Source organism: Paroedura picta, chromosome 7 (assembly GCF_049243985.1).
Source record: "Paroedura picta isolate Pp20150507F chromosome 7, Ppicta_v3.0, whole genome shotgun sequence".
Lineage (NCBI taxonomy): Eukaryota > Metazoa > Chordata > Lepidosauria > Squamata > Gekkonidae > Paroedura > Paroedura picta.
In genome coordinates this window covers 5,272,538-5,286,439 of record NC_135375.1, presented here as the reverse complement: position 1 = coordinate 5,286,439, position 13,902 = coordinate 5,272,538, and the positions used below count along the sequence as shown (strand labels likewise).

Here is a 13,902-nt window from a genome sequence, read left to right as displayed (position 1 = left end):
TCCTCTGCCAAGCAGCATCAGCCGTGCCAGCCCCTCCAGGTCCCCCCTAATGCCTCCCACAGGGGCAAGGGCTTTCCGAGCAGAGGCTGTTGCCGTGTGGCTCCCGGCCGGGAGGGAGGAGGGGCTGTGCTCCCTGTGCCCAACACACCCCCATGCCCCTGCAAAGAGCTACTCTCCTGACCAGATGGCAGACCAACCATTCCTTTGGCCCCCCTGCAACCAACCCGAGCGGCTCTCTCCCCCTCCCTGTGCTGCTCATGCCGAATCCTGCAGCAGACCACGGGACACTTCTGTCCTGCCAGAGACCCCCTGGCTGGTCCTGACCCCTCCCCCATGCTCTGCCCCCGAGTCTAAAGGCCAAACCTCCCCCTCCCTCTGCAGTCTACCAGGGGCCTGGTGGACACCCCTGTCCATATCACGCTGGGGGTACCACTCTCCCTGCCTCTGCCTGGCAGAGACTTTTAGGCTTTCTTCCTACCAGCCTCGCAGGGCTTGAGGGTGAGGAGTTCCATCTGATGAGGACAGGGCTGGAGGGAATGAGAGGCAGGAAGGGCCACAGGTGGCACCCGGAGCAGCACAGCCAGCCATGCCATGGACACGGACCACGCGCATGCACACAGTACAGACAGAGATGCAGGGCGAGGGAGGGAGGGAGGGAGGGGAATGGCAGGAGGCTAGCTCTAACAGCCCCAGGGCCAATACCTTCAGCTTCGACAAATGCCCCAACTCCTTAGCAGCGCTGAAAATCAGCTGGGTTCCCTACAGATGTGATGAGCAAAAGAGGGAGGAGGTTACCACCGGGAAGGCAACGTGGCCAGCAAGAGGCTCTCCACGGCAGGACACGGTGGCCGAAGGAAACCCGGGCAGCTGAACAGGAACATCATCTCCTGATGCTACCTGAAGGGCCACAGCACAGCAGCCTGCTAGGGTCACCCCACGAGAAAGCTGCAGAACAGGCTGCCCGGGTGGCGGAGCGTGTCACCTGCTTCCGAGGTGGGCTGCTGCTGGGAAGCCCTAGCCCCCTTGCTGTCCTGCTCCCTGGCCTGGCAGGGGCTTTTTGCGTGATGGAGCATGGCCCCCCAGAGAACCCCGCTCTCCTCCTGGCTTCTGCTAAACCTCTGGCGACAGGCCCCGAGGGCAGGCGGGGGGGCCACAGAGCCCACCCTGCCAGGCTGCTGGACACTGCCAAAACTGTGCAGAGCACAGCCTGATGCAGAGCGGCCTGGCACCATCACCCAACAAGGCCTTGGAGGGGCCGGTGGAGTTTGATCGCCTCCAGGCATGCGCTGGCCCAGCTCTTGACTCCATCTGAAGAGGCAGCCCCCCTTGGGCACCAACCAGAGGTCGGGCTGCCCCCGCCCGAGTGAATCTCCCAAGGGAAAAGACGCCCCTGCCAAGACCGGCCTCACAGGCACAGGCACATGCATGCACCCCCCCCTCTTCGGCCGGACCACCCAGCCCCCTCTCCCTAAGCCTGCCCCCATGCCGCCCAGCCCCTCCCACCATACTCAAGGAATCCCCAAAACTCTGTGTGCCTCCAGCCCCTGAAATCCTAAGGGCATTTTGGTAGCCTGTGTCGGACTCCCTTTGTCCTTCAATTCAGGCTGGGCAGTAAAGCATTCTTAATTCCTAGTTTGTGGCACTGGGAGCCAGAGAAGCGTCTGCTTCCGCTCTTCTCCCACATCACTGGGAACCCCTTCCTATTAAAAGAACAGCCATGTTTGCTCCCCGGCAGAAGCGACTGCGAAACCGGCTGAGCTGAAGCTGCTGGGAGCTTCCTTGGCCATTCACGCAGGGGGAGTTTCCTCTGAGCATGCATAGCGTATATCGTCCTTGAGACTGCTACGTAACGAATGCAGATTGGTATTTAACTGTACAATAATTTCCGCATTTGTGGGCGGCCGTGTTGGTCTGAAGCAAAGGAGAGACAGAATATATCCAGTGGCCTAATTAAGAAGAAGAAGAAGAAGAAGAAGAGTTGGTTCTTATATGCCGCTTTTCTCTACCTGAAGGAGGCTCAAAGCGGCTTACAGTCGCCTTCCCTTCCTCTCCCCACCACAGACACCCTGTGAGGTGGGTGAGGCTGAGAGAGCCCTGATATCACTGCCCGGTCAGAACAGTTTTATCAGTGCCGTGGCGAGCCCAAGGTCACCCAGCTGGCTGCATGTGGGAGAGTGCAGAATCGAACCTGGCATGCCAGATTAGAAGTCCGCACTCCTAACCACTACACCAAACTGGCTCTCAAGTATAAGAAGATAAAAAGTCAAAGGCTAAATAAAGAGTCCAAGTCTAAATAAATGACATAAGAGACTTTTATCTTCTTATACAATTATTCTGTCTCTCCTTTGTTACAATTTTGGAATCGTCCCCTTTTTTCGTGCAGCACTTAAGTGTTGGTCTGAAGCAGCACAACAAAACAAAACCAGAGTCCAGCAGGGGCCCCTTTGAGACCCACAAAGATTTGCCCAAGTCGTGAGCTTTGGAGGGCAAGCACCCTTCCTCAGACTATGATTAACTTTTGCTTTATATTCCCACTGTCATGATGGCAGTTCCTAGTCTGAGGAAGGGGGCTTGCACTCCAAAGCTCACGCCCTGAATGAATCTTTGTTGGTCTCAAAGGTGCCCCTGCTGGATGCTGGTTTTGTTTTGTTTTGCATTTGAGCTTTCTTTGGGGTGCCTTTATTCATCTCTTTCTGAATTTTCCATAAGATTCCCTGTATTTGTTTTGTTTGTTATTCTGGATTATTTCCCCAGGCTCTCTGGGAGCCATTCCCACGAGGGGCCATCCAGCCAAAGAGGAAGAGGGACGCTCAGCCACTATCTCAGGACTTGCTCCCTGACTCCTGGGGACAGGACTCAAAGAACAAGAAGAAGAAGTTGTTTCTTAATCCCCACTTTTCACTACCCAAAGGAGTCTCAAAGTGGCTTCCAATCGCTTTCCCTTCCTCTGCCCCAAACAGACACCGCGTGAGGCACGTGGGGTTGAGAAAGCCCTGGCAGAACCGCTCTGCAAGAACAGCTCTAAGAGAATTGTGACTGGTCCATGGACACCCAGCAGGCTGCATGAGGAGGAGGAGTGGGGAATCCAACCTGGATCTCTGGATTAGAGGCTGCCGCTCTTAACCGTGACCCCACATTGGCTCTCCAAGCTACTGGGCAGGATCCCAGCCCAGATGCGGGGCAGAGGGTCTCCTCCTGCCGGTCAGTCTCTGAGCATTAGCCCCTCCCTCCCTCCCTCCCTCCCTCCCTCCCTCCCTCCCTTGTGCTACAGTGGCTGGCTCTGCCGTGTTCATGGCTCAGTGGCCCTACCGGGGAGCGGTCCCTCCCTCCCTCCCTCCCACCGCTCAGCAGGAGCAAAGCTGCTTTAGCCCTGCCTGCTCCACAGGCAAGCTCCACTCCCCCTCCCCGCTCTTGGCTGGCCCTGGGGAGGCTCCTGCCAGCTGTGCTCCAGTCGAGGGAGGGGGGGCATTTACCGTGTGGTCTGCCAGGGGCGGCAGGACAATCATCTTCTCCAGGGTGTTCATCACCACCCGCCAGAGGTCCTTCAGCACCCGCTTCAGAACAGTCTTCTCACAGACGGCCGCAAACAGAGTCAGGCTGCAGGGGAAGAAGCAGGCCAACCCGGGCTTTTGGGGGTCCCTGCCCATGAACAGACCGCGGCAGCCACTGACCCCCGCGGCAGCCACTGACCCCCAGGCTCCACAGGCATGTTTCCCACGCCCAGACCTCCTGCTATTTGACTTTCCTCTTTGTCCTGAGGATGAGGCCCCCACTTCCCTTCCATCTGCCCGCCCCCCCCGGAAGCCCTCCGGGTCAACGGGGCTCCCCGAACCCTGCAGTGAAGCCTCAGGGCCAGCCGTGACAAGAGCCGATCAGGGAAGAGAGGCGGGCAGAGGGGCACTCCGGGCCCGGGGTCACAGGCAGGGCTGCCCACGCCTAGGCCTGGGGATTGTGGTGCCTGGGGGACAGCCTTGGCAGAGTGCTGTGCCAGAGAGTTCTCCTTCCCAAGCAGCCCTTGTCTCCAGGGGAAATGACCTCTGCAGTCTGGAGATCTGAGGGCATCCCAGGAGTTCTCCAGGCGCCCCCTGGAAGTTGGCTCCCTTGGCCACAGGGCCTTTTCTGAGCCAGAGAGGCCTCCATGCCCTCAAGCAGCCTCCGCTGCCGGAAGCCTCAAAGCCCCTTGAGCAGACCGCCCTGCCCCGTCCTTACTTTCCGTCCAGGAAGTCCATTAAGGGCCGCAGGACGTTGTCGGCGTCTTGGGCCACGATGTTTGGAGGGGCGTTTCCCGCCCCCTTCACTTGGCACAGGATGTCTGCCATCTGCTTGACACACTCGTCAATCCGACTCTGGAAGCTGGAGGGGGGACAGGCTCAGCCGCAGAGGCCAGGGAGGAGCCCTGAGGCCGGGACAGAGGGGAGAGGCCCAGAAGGGAACACCCTCCCCACACCCCACACACACAATGGGGGGCTGGAATCCCCTGGGCTCACGGAGGAGTGGATGCCAGCCAGGCTTCTGCAACCCTTCCAGATGTGGTTCTTCTCCTGGGTCCCCAGAATCCCCAGTCTGGAGGGAGGATTTCCTGCTGCTATGAACACGGGGGGGGGGGGCATGCCCACGAGGCTCCTCTCTGATGCCCTGACAGTGGCCTTGCCAGCTGGAGCCTGGGCATAGGAGTGCCCTTAATGCCCACAGATGCAGGCCAGCTTGAGAGTCACGAGGCCCCCGGGGCAGGCCCTGTCCCCCAGGATGAGGGGCTCCTCCAAACTTGTGAGGGGCGGCCCTGGGGCAGGGGAAAGGGGGGGAGGGTGATCCTCACCTGTTGCCAAACACGGCGCTGAGCTCATCCAGGACGTAGTTCAGCTTCACCTGCAGCTCCTTGAGGGAGTCACTGGCCTCCGGATCCAGCTGCGGATAAAGGAAGAGGGCTTGACTGGGGAGGGCAGAAGAAGGCGGATGGGCTGGGGACAGATGGGCTTGGACCCAGGAGATGAAGCATGGTGGGGAGGGGTCTAGATCTAAAGCCTAGGCACCACGAGTAGACTGGCACAGGACTCAAGGGGCACAGCACGAAAGCGTCCCACCTGGCACAAGCACCCGTTTGCCCCGATCTGCTCCCTCCGGCCCTTCACCAGTGGATCTTGTTTAGGGGGGCTTGTGGAGGGAAGAGCCGTTCAAACTGCTGAACCAAAGCAGGAAGACCTGCGACGGAGCCCCTTCCCCGCACGGAGGTATGCATCCCCCTGGCTCTTGTTGGGGCCGCATCAAAGGAGGCTGCTAGTTCCAAGGGCCACCAAGGGCCAAGCTACGCATCCCTACTCTTCCCCACATGGCTGCTGGGCCAAAGGACACCCCTTTCCAATCAGACCGCAGTCTGCCTCTTGCCACCTGGGGCCTGGGCATTGCGCAAGGCTGGCTGCCCCTCCTACAGCAGGAGCACTGGAGACGCGCCAGGATGGATGGATGGATGGATGGATGGATGGAGGGAGGGAGGGAGGGAGGGAGGGAGGGATGGATGATGGATGGATGGATGGATGGAGGGAGGGAGGGAGGGAGGGAGGGAGGGATGGATGATGGATGGATGGATGGAGGGATGATGGATGGAGGGATGGATGGATGGATGGATGATGGATGGATGGATGGAGGGAGGGAGGGAGGGAGGGAGGGATGGAGGGATGATGGATGGATGGATGGATGGATGGATGATGGATGGATGGATGGATGGAGGGAGGGAGGGAGGGAGGGATGGATGATGGATGGATGGATGATGGATGGATGATGGATGGATGATGGATGGATGGATGATGGATGGAGGGATGGGTGGATGGATGGATGGATGATGGATGGATGGATGGATGATGGATGGATGATGGATGGATGGATGGAGGGAGGGAGGGAGGGAGGGATGGATGGATGATGGATGGATGATGGATGGATGGATGGATGGAGGGATGGATGGATGATGGATGGATGGATGGAGGAATGATGGATGGAGGGATGGATGGATGGATGATGGATGGATGGATGATGGATGGATGGATGGATGATGGATGGATGGAGGGAGGGATGGATGATGGAGGGATGATGGATGGATGGATGATGGATGGATGGATGGATGGATGATGGATGGATGATGGATGGATGGATGGATGGATGGATGGGCCCGGCAGGATCTGCCACATATCACCCCCCCCCCCCAGCTGGCAACAGCAGGCACAACTAAGTTCGAGTCCAGGAGCACCTCTGAGACCAAGCAAGCCTTAAAGCGAGCAATAAATTCAATGCTGATGATAATTCTTCTTCTTCAAGGCGTGGTGAAATGCCTCCCTTTGTTAAGGAATTTCAAACTGAAACTCTTTTCTCTCTCTCTCAGCTCTGGGAGAAGGGATGTGTGAAGTTAGCCCTGCTCCACTTTGCCTACTCTGGCTGGTTACCGACTCCAGGAGAGCAGCAAAAGGGACTTTCCCAGGGTAGCCCACAGGGCCACCGCAGGGCCCTAGTCCGGGGCCACCAGCTGGGGGAAGCCGCCCCTGTCAGTCCGCAGGCCTTGCCCCTGTGTCCCCCGCAGCCCCAACGCGTGACCCCCAAAGGGACCATTCTAAAAACTGTTATGAGCAACAACATTTCTCAGTACTCAGTTTTGGTGACCCTGATGACATTTAACTGGATTTCTGTAATATTTTACCATTTAATAAGAGGAAGCAGAATTCTGCTTCATCCAACTACTTTTGCCTCGTTGGCTTAACTGTGCAGTGCTAGAGATCTGTTTGTGAACCTTGTTCTTTGAACCTTGTATTTTATAAATCTGAAGATGGCCGTGGCTGTCTGACCACTTGGAGCTCCCTCATCTCAGAATCGCTGGCCCTGGGCAAGGGAAGGGAGCTGGCCAAGAAGCTACCCCTCTGGAGTTGGGATGATTCTCCTCCTCCCAATGGCCCGAAGGCTCCATGGCTGCAGAAGGCCCTGCCCAAGGAAGTCGCCATTCACAGAAAGGCTCTCCTCTCACTCCTGACTCTTCCTGGAGGGCTGCTTTGAGTCGGGCTTCTGCCAGCTGGGCCACCCCTGCACAATCTGCAGGGATCCCCTGCAGCCCTTGGAGGGAGGGAGGGAGGGAGGGAGGGAGGGAGGGAGGGAAGGGAAGAAGGAAGGAAGGAGGGAAGAAGTAAGGAAGGGAGGGAGGGAAGGAGGGAGGGAGGGAGGAAGGAAGGGAGGGAAGGAAGAAGGAAAAAGGGAGGGAAGGAAGTAAGGGAGGGAGGGAGGGAGGGAGGGAAGAAGAAAGGAAGGGCCCTGAGACCCTGTCTGGCTGGGACTCTTTGCCCCTGGACTCAGCCAGGCTGCCTGTCAGGGCACCAGGTCTGCCCCCTCCCACCCCAGCCACTTCTTCTGATTTCACGCTCCTTCTGACAGATGCCTTGCAGGGGGGTTATTTATTTTATTTATGATTTATAGCCCACTCGTGGCAGGTAACAATAAAAGCAAACCCCACAATAAAAACCCTCATAAAACATAAAAGAACACAACTGCCCTGGCCTCAGCCCAAGGCCTGGTGGAAGAGCTCTGTCTTACAGGCCCTATGGAGCCACACAAGCTCCGTCAGGGCCTTCAGCTCTCCGGGGAGTTCCTTCCACCTGGTCGGGGCCAGGAGTGAAAAAGCCCCGGACCGGGCTGAGGCCAGGCAACCCTTCCTTGGCCCAGGGATCTCCAGTAAGTTTGCATCTGCAGAGTGAAGCGGTCCCTCAGGCAAGGGGGGCCCTGACCGCGGATGGCCGGAAAGGTTAATGCCAAGACCTTGAACCTGATCTGGGCCACTACTGGCAGCTGATGCAGCTGCCTCAGCACAGGCTGGGTGTACCTGTGAGGACCCTGGCAGCCGCACTTTGCACCAGCTGTAATTTCCAGGTCAAGGACCAGGGCGGGCCAGGTACAGAACTCCAACCCTGAAGTCGCTGTTGCCTGAGGCACTGTGGCCACGTGAGCCGAAGACAAGCAGGGTGCTGGTAGCCGTGCCTGGTGCAGAGGGAAGAACGCCGAGCATTCCTCACCCATGACCTGGGCCTCCATAGATAAAGAGGAGCCCGGAATCACTCACAGAGGCCTTGTCGGGCGTGATGTTCCTTGGCCACAGCGGGTAAGTGCACTTCCTGACCTGTCCTCTCCCCACCCGGCCCCAGGACCCCCGTCTGGGAGGGGTTGAGCTTCAGGCGATTCTGCCCCAACCACCCAGCCACTGCCTTCAAGCATCTGGCAAATGGATCCGGGGGGAGGGGCTCTGGAGAAAGGAGCGCAGCCCCCTGAATCCTGGCCCCAGCAAGGCGGGAGGCCATCCTCATGGCCGGCCTGAGCAAACGCGGCTTCGGAAGCTGCTGGGGACTGTGCCAGAGGGAGCCAGAAGGGGCCCGCCAGAGGCCACCCCCCCTCCCCCCATCTCTAGAACTGGCAGGTCATTGAGGGAGGGGTGGCGGGGCTGGGGGCGGGAAGGAAGCAGCGCTGATTCTAACATCATCCAGCTTCTTCTGTTCACCATCCGGAGTCTTGACAAGCATGAGGAAGAGAAAAAGACAGACAACTCCGGTTAAACCCGGCTGCCTCACCCCACCGGCCTGGCAGAAACGCACAGCTCGAATCAGCTGGGGGCCAAATCCCATCTCCCCAAAGGTGTGTCAAACGGGTCTTCCACTTGGACCAAGGACTGCAGCAACGCAGCCCTCTCCACACAAAAACAACTAGTGGCAATAGAGACGAGGCCGAGCACACTCAGAGCCTGGATCCTCCCAAGCCAGCTCCGGTGATTCAAGGGGGACTGTGTGACACGGGTCAGCTCATGTGCAGAGCTGCACTTTTCCTGTCCAGACAACCCAGAAGCCTCGGAACAAGTCCTGTCTAACTCATCGCTTGGAATCCCAGGCAGCCCACACCCACCCTGGCACCCTCGGCTCTCCCCTCAGGATGTGGGTGCCCCTCAGGGGATGTTAAATGGCAGAGGGTGGAAAGGCCTGCAGGTGGAGGGCCACCACACGACAAACCCTAAGTCCCACCCCAGGGGCATGCCCAATTCCAGGGGCACCAAACCCATCTCGGCGTCCACAAGGATGGCTCCTGGGCTGGCCTCTCTGCCTCAGGCTCTTCCAGCCCGGGGCTCCCGCTGCGTTTCTGCAGGCAGAACTGAGCCCCGGAGGCCACCAGCCCAGCAAGGAGGACATCTCAGCCTGCCAGGCAAATGCCAGTGGCAGACCAAGGGCAGAATGCAGACCTGCTGCAGAACCCAGCCCTCCCACTGGTGGGCCCTGGACGAAGGAGAGAGGGCCCCACGTGTCCTTCATGGAGGATGATGTCATCTGCCTGTGCCTCATGTGGGGCCCTGACTGGGTCTTTCCAGGCCCCCTGGCCGCCCCCCTTGGCACCCGTGGAAGGTGCAGCTCCCACCCCCCATCTATGGCACAGGGTTTGCCCAATCCCCGGCAGACGTCTGCCCTCCAGACCCTCCACCTAGGTGAGGCCTAACAGGGAACAGCCCTGCAACCACACTCTTAGGGAAAGACCATACGTAAGGGGGCCCCGGGTGGCCGTGTCGGCCGCTGACTCACCTCAGTTCCCCCCATGGCTTCAAACATCTTCTCCAGCTGCACCCTCAGTTGCTGGATGTTGTTCATCAGGATGCAGGGCTAAGGGGGAGAAAGCCCGGAGCCCCGTCACTCCTCGCGAAGGACGCAGTGCCAGCACCCGGCACCAAGGGCCAGGCAGGGAGGGCAGAGGGGAGATTCTGACTCCGTCGTGCTGGACACGAGTCTGTCCCAGCAGGTGCTTCTCCCTCCCAGCCGGGGCGGGAAGCCCAGGGGGCAAAGGGCAGAGATGGCCACGGGGGGGGGGGAGCGGGCTGGCCAGTGGGGCTTCCCCTCAGCCCATCAAGGCCAGCCTTGTCTACTCCGATCGGCAGGGCGTCTCCAGGGCCGTGGGCAGAGTTCGGCTCACATCACCTTCTACCCGGGAGTTTCTTCACGCTCAGCAGAGGCTCTGCCCCTGAGCCCCAGGCCCTCCCCAGTTCTCCTGTGGGGCAGAGAGAGGAGGGTGGGCAGGGCAGCCCTCCTCGCTGTCAGGGGAAAGGGGGCCTGCAGGAAGGACGGGCAGCCTCCTTGGCTGGGGGCAGGTGGGGGAGGAAGAGAGGCAGTGGGTCTCACCAGCTTCTCCTTCAAGCAGTAGGACTGGAAGCCCCGGGAGACAATGTCCGCGTACTGCATCAGCACCTTCCCAATGGTCTGCAGAGAGAGAGGGAGGGAGGGAGGGAGAGAGGCGCGTAGGCAACGGTGGCCGGGCTCAAGTGGGTGGGTGGGTGGGGGCACCGAGCCCTGCTCCCCCCAGGCCCCTCCCCCGCCGGGGCTCCTACCTTGGCAAAGCGCCGCATGTAGTGGGCCACAATGGCCGGGTCCGGGCATTCCAGTTTCTTGAGGATCTCAAAGCTCTGGTTCAGCTGGGTGAAGACGTCCACCACCGAGCAGGAGAAGAGGGCATGCTCCGAAGTCTGCTGGAACTGAGTCCCAAACAGAGGACGGCAGCCGTCACCTCGCGAGCACCGTGTGCAGGAGACTCGTGACCCCAGGCGATGGGCTGCAATCAGGGCCACCAGGCTTCTCGTGGGCGGCGGGGGGGGGTCATGCCCCCCCCCCCAGTACCAGCCCCAGGGTCAAAAGGGCTCGGTGCCTGGGCCCACCCCCTGGAGAAGCAGACTCCCTGCCTCCAGGGGCTTTGTGCTGACTTCATTTATTCTTCCCCTGTCCCCCCAGCAGCTTCCATGGCTCTCCTCTCCTCCGTTTTATCCTCACAACAGCCCTGCAAGGCAGATTGGGCCGAGAGCGGGCACAACTGACCTAACGCCACCCACCCAGCCTCCATAGAGACGGGACCCCATAGCCCCCCCACGGCACCCTGGCTCCTCCCTCCCACAAGGATCCCCCGCAGCAGACTGCAGCACTGCCCAGACATCACCCAGGGCAAGGAACAGGCAGCCCTCCACTGGCTGATTTCCCCACCTGCCCCCTCAGGTCACGAGTCAGAGGCCGGTCCGTGCACAGAGGGCCAGGTTCCTTTTGCTGCCCCCTCCCCCCCCCACTAGCCACAACAGCATCTGCCCACCCGGACAGCCTGGAGCGGAGGGGCGTTTTGTAGAGAAGCCCTGGTGCTCTGACCCAAGTTCTCCCCGGATGCCATGAGTGGCGGCAGCAGCAGCAGCAGCATGGTGCAGAGGGTTGACCGCAGGGAAGATTCCCTTATCTGTGGCCTCATATTCCAAAGGTAAGACGGGGGAGAGCCAAGCCAGTTGCCTCCACAGCTCTCAGTCCCCAGGCAGGCTGAACTGCGTCCCCTTGCACACACACACACACACACACACAGCCCGGGCCCCCCAGCCCCCAGGACCCACCCCGTCCTTCTTATCTCTCTCCAGGGCGCCGTGCAGGAACTCCAGGGACACGTCTTCGTTCTCCTCCAGCCACTGCATCACGAACTGCTCGAACCACCTGGAGGGGGAAGGGCACCCAGGGCAAAGAAGGGTCAGCGGCTTCTGGCCCTCCCACGACTGCTCACCAAGGGAGAGGGATCGGTGCCAGGAAGGATTTCTAACCCGTCCTTCCCCAAAGGCCCAGGGCAGGGAACAGATTTCGTGAAACCCTGGGGTTCCTCGATGGCCCTGGAAGGGTTTCCCGAAACGGTGGGAGTAAAATGATTTTTTACATATTTTTAAAATTTGTTAAATCAGGTGATATGAGCATTTACTTTATATTTTATTTTATTTATTACTTTTTTACACTGCCCTCCCTTGTGGCTCATCTATGGTCACGTTGCCCTGCCTCCCCCATTCCCCAAATGGCCAAGGAGGGGCCTGGAGGGGGTGGGAAGGGGAGGGGTCCCAGGGGGGCGTGTCCACAGCTCCGCTTCCCAACCATATTCTGCACCATTGCCCCACGTCTGGGGTTTCTTGCCATGCTGAAAATAGGAGTCCTCCCTACAACTCTGAAATAAGCAGCTTTTAAACCCAGCGTTTTAAAACTTCCGTTGCTTAAAGGCCAAGTAGAGGCCAGGCTGGAACTGGTCTTTCCTGGGGGGGGGGGGGTGGCAGTGGAGCCAGCCCAGGCATCTTCGATGGCATGTCTGCCATGGACCCATGCCAGTCTCGCTTCAGGCGTAGGAGTGGGCCCGAGACAGCTGTGGCCGCTCTGGTGGGTGCCCTTCCAAGAAAGCTGGGCAGGGGACCGTCTTCCTTGCTGCATCAGACGGATCTCTCAGTGGCCAAACCAACCCTTGTTCAGTGGCTGGACGGAGAGCTGTGTGGCAATTAGGTGGGTCTGACCTTTCTTCTCTGACCAGACACACACAGTTTCCGGTCAGGAGCAGAATCAACAGGATCTGTCCTGTGGAGGGCCAGGGGGCCTTTCTATGACCACCCACAGCTTTGTGATTGGGTGGCACCAGCAGGCAGGCTCTGCTTCGCACCCTCTAAGCCTCCGAGCACGTTCTCCGTGGCCATGACCCGGGATCTGCAGGTGTGGTCAGGGGGCCGGAGGAAATGCGGCTGGGGGAGGGGGCTGTGTCCATCTGGGAAGCCAGCGGGAACAAGGCTGGGAGAGTAGCCGGGGCCACAACCGCGAGGGGTCCTTTTAAGCAGCGCTTTGGCCCAGCTCACATGATGGATGTAGCAGGGCCCTGGGGTCTGTGAGAGCCACCCCTGGACCTCTTCATGCCAGCTCGCTGCTCCCTCTCTTGGCTGTGGCGTCTCCCCCCCCCCCCCCCCACTAACTGCCTTTCACCTTCTGCCCTCGCTGCACACTCAATCCGCCTTCCTGGGCAGTCACCCTCGAGCAGTTTACGGAGGGAGCGGAAGGCAAGCGTTCGTGGACGTGCCCCTTCCCCCCCCCCCAATGCCTTCTTCCTCACGTCTCCTGCTGTTGCAGATTGGATGCCCCAGGCAGGGAATTATTTGCTCAAGTTGTACTGTGCAGCTCTCAATCTAATTTTTAGGTGAGAAATAACATCCCTGCTCAAACGCTCCGTTGCCGAACTGCAGGCGTGGGAAGCCCGGCCCTGGCAGCCCGACCACAGAGACGATGCAGCGCTTGGCTCTTAATCTGACCCACGGAGATGCTGGGGGAGGGGCCTCCGATGCAACTAACCCCAAGTGGTACAGGGAGCCCCTTCTTGTTGCTCTGGGGCACGAAGGAGGGACAGGCCGAGAGAGCCTCAGGGACGGGGGAGGTGAGGGGGCTTTGATCAGGGCTGCCCACAGTTTCTAGAAGAGGGAAGGAGGAAGGGAGGGAGGGAGTCCTGGACGGAGGCCACAGAGTGAAGAAGAAGAAGAAAAAGAAGAAGAAGAAGAAGAAGAAGAAGAGTTGGTTCTTATATGCCGCTTTTCCCTACCCGAAGGAAGCTCAAAGCGACTTACAGTCACCTTCCCATTCCTCTCCCCACAACAGACACCCTGTGAGGTGGGTGAGGCTGAGAGAGCCCTGAGATTACTGAAGAAGAAGAAGAATTGGTTCTTATATGCCGCTTTTCCCTACCCAAAGGAGGCTCAAAGCGGCTTACAGTCGCCTTCCCTTCCTCTCCCCACAACAGACACCCTGTGGGGTGGGTGAGGCCGAGAGAGCCCTGATATCATTGCCCGGTCAGAACAGTTTTCTCAGTGCCGTGGCGAGCCCAAGGTCACCCAGCTGGCTGCATGTGGGGCAGCGCAGAATCAAACCCGGCATGCCAGATTAGAAGTCCGCACTCCTAACCACTACACCAAACTGGCTCTCACCAAACCACTACACTAAAGAGTGAGGGAGAGTCCATAATCCCCCTGCCATTTCCCTGCCTTTTTTGGGGGGGGGGGGTGAGAGGAGAGAGTCTCCCAGCATCTCTTCCCTGTACCCCCCC

The 13,902-nt window shown here is 59.4% G+C and overlaps 1 protein-coding gene across 11 annotated transcripts in view; it reads right to left on the bottom strand.

Moving 5' to 3' along the window:
* The window catches only part of UNC13B (unc-13 homolog B), a 148,883-nt gene that overhangs the window by 6,444 nt on the left and 128,537 nt on the right, over positions 1 to 13,902 (bottom strand). For 6 of the 11 annotated variants that reach the window (XM_077346631.1, XM_077346632.1, XM_077346635.1 and 3 more), the window contains 9 exons: positions 11,411 to 11,507; positions 10,379 to 10,522; positions 10,173 to 10,250; positions 9,582 to 9,659; positions 8,496 to 8,528; positions 4,817 to 4,905; positions 4,210 to 4,353; positions 3,474 to 3,597; positions 703 to 759 (listed from right to left, as the gene is read on the bottom strand). In XM_077346631.1, coding sequence (XP_077202746.1) covers positions 703 to 759; positions 3,474 to 3,597; positions 4,210 to 4,353; positions 4,817 to 4,905; positions 8,496 to 8,528; positions 9,582 to 9,659; positions 10,173 to 10,250; positions 10,379 to 10,522; positions 11,411 to 11,507 — 844 coding nt within the window. The remainder of the gene's footprint in view (positions 1 to 702; positions 760 to 3,473; positions 3,598 to 4,209; positions 4,354 to 4,816; positions 4,906 to 8,495; positions 8,529 to 9,581; positions 9,660 to 10,172; positions 10,251 to 10,378; positions 10,523 to 11,410; positions 11,508 to 13,902) is intronic. The other 5 variants (XM_077346634.1, XM_077346637.1, XM_077346627.1 and 2 more) reach the window with 2 other exon arrangements.